This window comes from Erpetoichthys calabaricus, chromosome 2, assembly GCF_900747795.2.
Source record: "Erpetoichthys calabaricus chromosome 2, fErpCal1.3, whole genome shotgun sequence".
NCBI classification, from domain to species: domain Eukaryota; kingdom Metazoa; phylum Chordata; class Cladistia; order Polypteriformes; family Polypteridae; genus Erpetoichthys; species Erpetoichthys calabaricus.
Window position 1 is genome coordinate 207,592,291 of NC_041395.2, and position 6,000 is coordinate 207,598,290.

The 6,000-nt window shown below is 38.8% G+C and overlaps 1 protein-coding gene across 1 annotated transcript in view; it reads right to left on the reverse strand.

Moving 5' to 3' along the window:
• Positions 1 to 4,248, reverse strand: part of msto1 (misato mitochondrial distribution and morphology regulator 1) — a 94,727-nt gene extending 90,479 nt beyond the window's left edge. The window contains exon 1 of the mRNA XM_028795059.2: positions 3,677 to 4,248. Within this exon, the coding sequence (XP_028650892.1) occupies positions 3,677 to 3,760 (84 nt within the window). The 5' untranslated portion in view covers positions 3,761 to 4,248. The remainder of the gene's footprint in view (positions 1 to 3,676) is intronic.
• Positions 4,249 to 6,000: the final 1,752 nt, after the last annotated feature.

Consider the following 6,000-nt stretch of genomic DNA (forward strand, 5'->3'; position numbering starts at 1 on the left):
AAATGGATAAGGACAAGCAAAATGTGACTGCATGCACTACACTTTTGGCACGCAGACTGATTTTGTTAAATTGGAAGAATCCTAAGTCTCCTCTAATAAGTCAGTGGGAAACCGATGTTTTATATTATTTGAAATTGGAAACAATCTAATTCTCAGTTAGGGGATCTGTACAGAATTTTTTCAAAACTTGGCAGGAACTAATCAATAATATTTTAGAATAAGAAGAAATAATTATTTCCGCATTTCTTTTCCTTCTCCATTTATCTTTTTCTGCTCTATTAAACTCAATAATTTAGGCATGTTTACAAGTCTTAAGTTTTACTCCTTAGGCCATGCTCTCCTTCTCAGGGGTGGGGTTTGATTTGTTTTCAATCCTATTTTTTGTAAAAATTGATCTATATGTACCGAATAACACCCTGCCCGGGACTGGTTCCTGCCTTGTGCCCTGTGTTGGCTGGGATTGGCTCCAGCAGACCCCCCGTGACCCTGTGTTCGGATTCAGCGGGTTGGACAATGGATGGATGGATGTACCGAATGATTACAATATAATTAATTTAAAAAAAAAATTTTTAAAAATCTTATTGCCAAAAAAGTGTGTTGGATCATTTTCTTTTTTATACAACATCTCCATATTTCAATGAAATCTGTTGAGGCATGTTGGAGATTTTGGGGTATTTAGCTTTTCAAGGGGGATTACCCCCTTTAAATACTGATATAGCAAAATGTCCTTTCTTAGTGGATACAGATTTGAGCCATACTGTTAAATTTAAGCTTTTTTTAACTAAACAGGACAATGTTTTTGTTGATGAGTGAATCAACTTTGTACATGTGTTTGCGTGTGTGTGTTTGTGTAGCCTTGTGTTTGCTATGGCTCTGTTATATGCCATTTGGTACGGGATTTATAAAAGCAGTGCTAATTCTTGTTTTGTTGGAATGAAAAATGCAATGTATTTCATTACAACATGCATTACAAAGTACATTCCAATAGAGAACTACAAACATTATCATTGAGTATGTCCAATAAAGTGTAAATGGAGGACGAACAAAAATGAGCTAATCTACCTTAATAATAAAAGGACAAGTGTCTGTTTATCTGTGTGATTCATCCAGTTGCTATGTCAATGTTATATGCCATTTGGTATGGGATTTATAAATGCAGTCTGTGATGCGCCATCATTTAGAATAAAAAATGCAATGCGTTTTATTACTACCTGCATTAGTAAATACATTCCAAAAGATGGTGCACTGCAAATTTAGATTACAACCCTACTTAGATGTGAAGCACATGCTAGTGTGTGTGTGTGTGTGTGTATATATATATATAATATGTACAGTGCATCCGGAAAGTATTCACAGCGCATCACTTTTTCCACAAAATGTTATGTTACAGCCTTATTCTAAAATGGACTAAATTCATTTTTTTCCTCAGAATTCTACACACAACACTCCATAATGACAACGTGAAAAAAAGTTTACTTGAGGTTTTTGCAAATTTATTAAAAATAAAAAAACTGAGAAATCACATGTACATAAGTATTCACAGCCTTTGCTCAATACTTTGTCGATGCACCTTTGGCAGCAATTACAGCCTCAAGTCTTTTTGAATATGATGCCACAAGCTTGGCACACCTATCCTTGGCCAGTTTCACCCATTCATCTTTGCAGCACCTGTCAAGCTCCATCAGGTTGGATGGGAAGCGTTGGTGCACAGCCATTTTAAGATCTCTCCAGAGATGTTCAATCGGATTCAAGTCTGGGCTCTGGCTGGACCACTCAAGGATATTCACAGAGTTGTCCTGAAGCCACTCCTTTGATATCTTGGCTGTGTGCTTAGGGTCATTGTCCTGCAGAAAGATGAACAGTCGCCCCAGTCTGAGGTCAAGAGCGCTCTGGAGCAGGTTTTCATCCAGGATGTCTCTGTACATTGCTGCAGTCATCTTTCCCTTTATCCTGACTAGTCTCCCAGTCCCTGCCGCTGAAAAACATCCCCACAGCATGATGCTGCCACCACCATGCTTCACTGTAGGGATGGTATTGGCCTGGTGATGAGCTGTGCCTTTTTCCTCCAAACATGACACCTGGCATTCACACCAAAGAATTCAATCTTTGTCTCATCAGACCAGAGAATTTTCTTTCTCATGGTCTGAAAGTTTTTCAGGTGCCTTTTGGCAAACTCCAGGCAGGCTGCCATGTGCCTTTTACTAATGAGTGGCTTCCGTCTGGCCACTCTACCATACAGGCCTGATTGGTGGATTGCTGCAGAGATGGTTGTCCTTCTGGAAGGTTCTCCTCTCTCCACAGAGGACCTCTGGTGCTCTGACAGAGTGACCATCGGGTTCTTGGTCACCTCCCTGACTAAGGCCCTTCTCCCCAGATCTCTCAGTTTAGATGGCCGGCCAGCTCTAGTAAGAGTCCTGGTGGTTTCGAACTTCTTCCACTTACGGATGATGGAGGCCACTGTGCTCATTGGGACCTTCAAAGCAGCAGAAATTTTTCTGTAACCTTCCCCAGATTTGTGTCTTGAGACAATTCCTTTGACTTCATGCTTGGTTTGTGCTCTGACATGAACTGTCAACTGTGGGACCTTATATAGACAGGTGTGTGCCTTTCCAAATCATGTCCAGTCAACTGAATTTACCACAGGTGGACTCCAATTAAGCTGCAGAAACATCTCAAGGATGATCAGGGGAAACAGGATGCACCTGAGCTCAATTTTGAGCTTCATGGCAAAGGCTGTGAATACTTATGTACATGTGCTTTCTCAATTTTTTTATTTTTAATAAATTTGCAAAAATCTCAACTAAACTTTTTTCACGTTGTCATTATGGGGTGTTGTGTGTAGAATTCCGAGGAAAAAAATGAATTTAATCCATTTTGGAATAAGGCTGTAACATAACAAAATGTGGAAAAAGTGATGCGCTGTGAATACTTTCCGGATGCACTGTATTTTACTGTATATATACACACACACATATACAGAGAGAGAGAGAGAGAGAGAATGGCAGGATTCGCACTAAAAACACTCAACTTTCTTAAGACAGTAGAGGCGCTGCTGTCCCTTTTGCAGATAGATGGTGTATTTTCATTGTAAGCCAGTTCTGAGTTTGTCATTGTCCTCAGTATTTATAACCGTCAATAATCTCCACTGCCTGGTATTTGATTTTTGTTGCCCGTGGAATGATGGTGTTTCTTCTAAAATCGATTAGTACTTCCTTTGTATTTGTAACGTTGTAGAAAAGACTCGTCACAACAGTTAAGAAAAGCGTCTGTCGTTGGAGCAGCACTGGTTTCAATCTCATTCAGTGTGCGTACAATCACATAGTCATCAGAAAATTTAAGATGAACCTGTTTATAAATTTACTTTGACAACCATATGTGTATAGAATGTACAAAAGAGGTGAAAGAACACAACTCTTAAGTGACTTGTGAAATATGAATAAGCTTTAAAAATGAACACAGGTGTATCACCCATTTCTCCATAAATATACAACCACCGGATTCTGTACAAATTGTATAAATGTATCAACATTTCTAGTGTACTAAATATTGTAACCCGCCAAACTATCACCAAGAATACTTTGTGACACATTTTAGGTACAAAACAGCAACAGTTCAGTCGTGGAATGATTCCTGCCATGCGTAAGACATCATAATGCGATATTTTGCTGTCTCTTACCTGTAAATTCCACCAGTGAGTGCCCACGAAGTTAGCGTAATGTCCGAGCTGCAAGGTAATTACTTCCCGGCAAGGATTACTCATTTTTACATACACGTGTTGCTTAATATCCTAATCGATTTTGCCACAAAAGTCATTATTGAGGACCGAAAATTTTATATTTACACTGACAGCATGAACTACATGCTTCTGCTACTGTTTCCACAGTTAAATCCAAGCGTGCGCTTTCACTATGACTTCCGTTTCCGCAGCAGGCTGCGTTTCACCGGCCTGTAAACTTATACCTGTATTTTGTTTAGGTGCATTCGCTTCTGGGTACTGCTGTTAGAGGAAAATTGTACCCAAATATTTAAAAGAAATGGGATTTTAGAAAGTTAAAAACATCAGAGTTATACGTTTGTTTGCAGTTTCTTTCACTGAGTTCGTGAGGAAACAGATATTTCATGTTTTCAGTTCCACGCCGATTCAACATTCAAATAATATTTTCCTTTATAAAGTAAAAGTGACAAAAGACCAATAAAGAAAACAGTCCAAGAAAAGAAACTTCGATGCTGAAAATTTTTGTTTGTAGTAAAGAAAACATTACACAAGCAGAACAAAATATAGTCCGTCCCAAACGTTCCTGCAAAGGTACCTGGGAAATGAAGTTTTTCGCACTTGTCACGCCGCACCACGAGACGTTGGTTATGAAGACGGGCATGTGTTTTTTTTCCTCATATTTCCTTTAGGGTTACACATCAACGCCCATTTTCAAACTAGCATAATTAATTTACAAATTGTTTACGAAGACTGCAACACAGGGTGCTAGACTATGGTAAGTATTCATCGCTTAAGCTACATTAACTCCGACTTGCAGTCCTTCTCTGTTATCGTAAAAAACAGCAGTTTTACACTGTAATAAAACCAGACACGGGGAGAACGTGAAAGCGCCTGACCAAGATGCAAAATGTATCTTAGGAAATTGATAGGATACCACACTAACCGCTGTACCACCATGCTGCCTTTAGTTATACGTATAGTTTACAATCTAATCAGGATACACTATATATTTGTGCATAAATGGCTAAACATTTTAATACAACATAATGCCAGAAATGTGACAGGTAACTGTTAAAACAATGAACAACAGCATGCATAAAACCGCCATCATATGCACCCTGCCATTAAATCAACAATGCAGACACTTTCCCCAGAAGGAGATTTCCTTTGGGTGGTGTGCTGATGATGGCAGAGAAAAATAGTGTTTGTGATGCAGTTAAAAAATTCCCCATAAGTAGTTATATGGGCTGAGAGCTCCTGATTCCAATGGTAACTGTATATGGTTTACTTTGCTTTCATGCTGTTCAAACCATTAATCATTCTTTGAGGATGGGAGAGGGGCAGAGATTCTCATCTTATATATTTTCATTGCATTTGTGACATATCTGTTTCAACATAGGATGTACTTGAGCTATCAGAATTTTATATTTATTTATTTACATTTAATGCTCTTTCTAAAATAATCTTTTGACTGTAACTGAGTCATCAGAATACCCAGAGCCGAGTACACTCAAATCCTGCAAACAGTTTTTTTTTTCATTGTTTTTTTTTCAATGTTTTTTTTCATTGTGCTGCTTGTGTTTCTTGGTTTTTAGGCATGACAAGCCATTTATGCATAACAAATGAACCATAGTTCCCCCTTTATATAAAGTTCTATGCAGCATATGGACTAAACAATTGCTGCTGCTTCACAGCTCAATGATCAAGGGTTTATTTTCCATTCTGGTTGAGAGAGAACTGTAGAGGGTGCTCATGCTTTGTCTCTGAACCCAAATGAAGACCAAACACAACAAACGTAGCAAAACAAAAGAGTTTTATTACCAAACTAGGTGAACAGTGAAAACAATTATCCCATAAACACACAGGGGGTTTAAAGATATCAAAAAACCTAAACCTTCTGGCACTCCTGTTTACCTCTCACCTACTAGTTCACATCTATCCTCCTTACTTGTCTAGCCATTTAGCTATGCCATTCTCCCAACATGTCCCTGAGTATAGTGACTACAGGGACCTTTCTAGCCTGGATCAGGAAATCCTTCTGGGTAAGCCTTCACAAATGTTTCTGGGTTACAAGGCCTATGCTCAGACGTCTGCAGGTACCTTTGAGGAGCTCCCCTTAGTGACACTAGGATTCCCTGCAGACTTCGTATAGCACAGAATGTACTTTGATAATGCCAGACCGTCTGTCCTCTGCAATACTCCTACTTATCTAACCTGCAATACACCATAGTACTATAGCATAGTACAGGTAAAAACAGTAACATATTGGTTGTTACTTGTTGCGC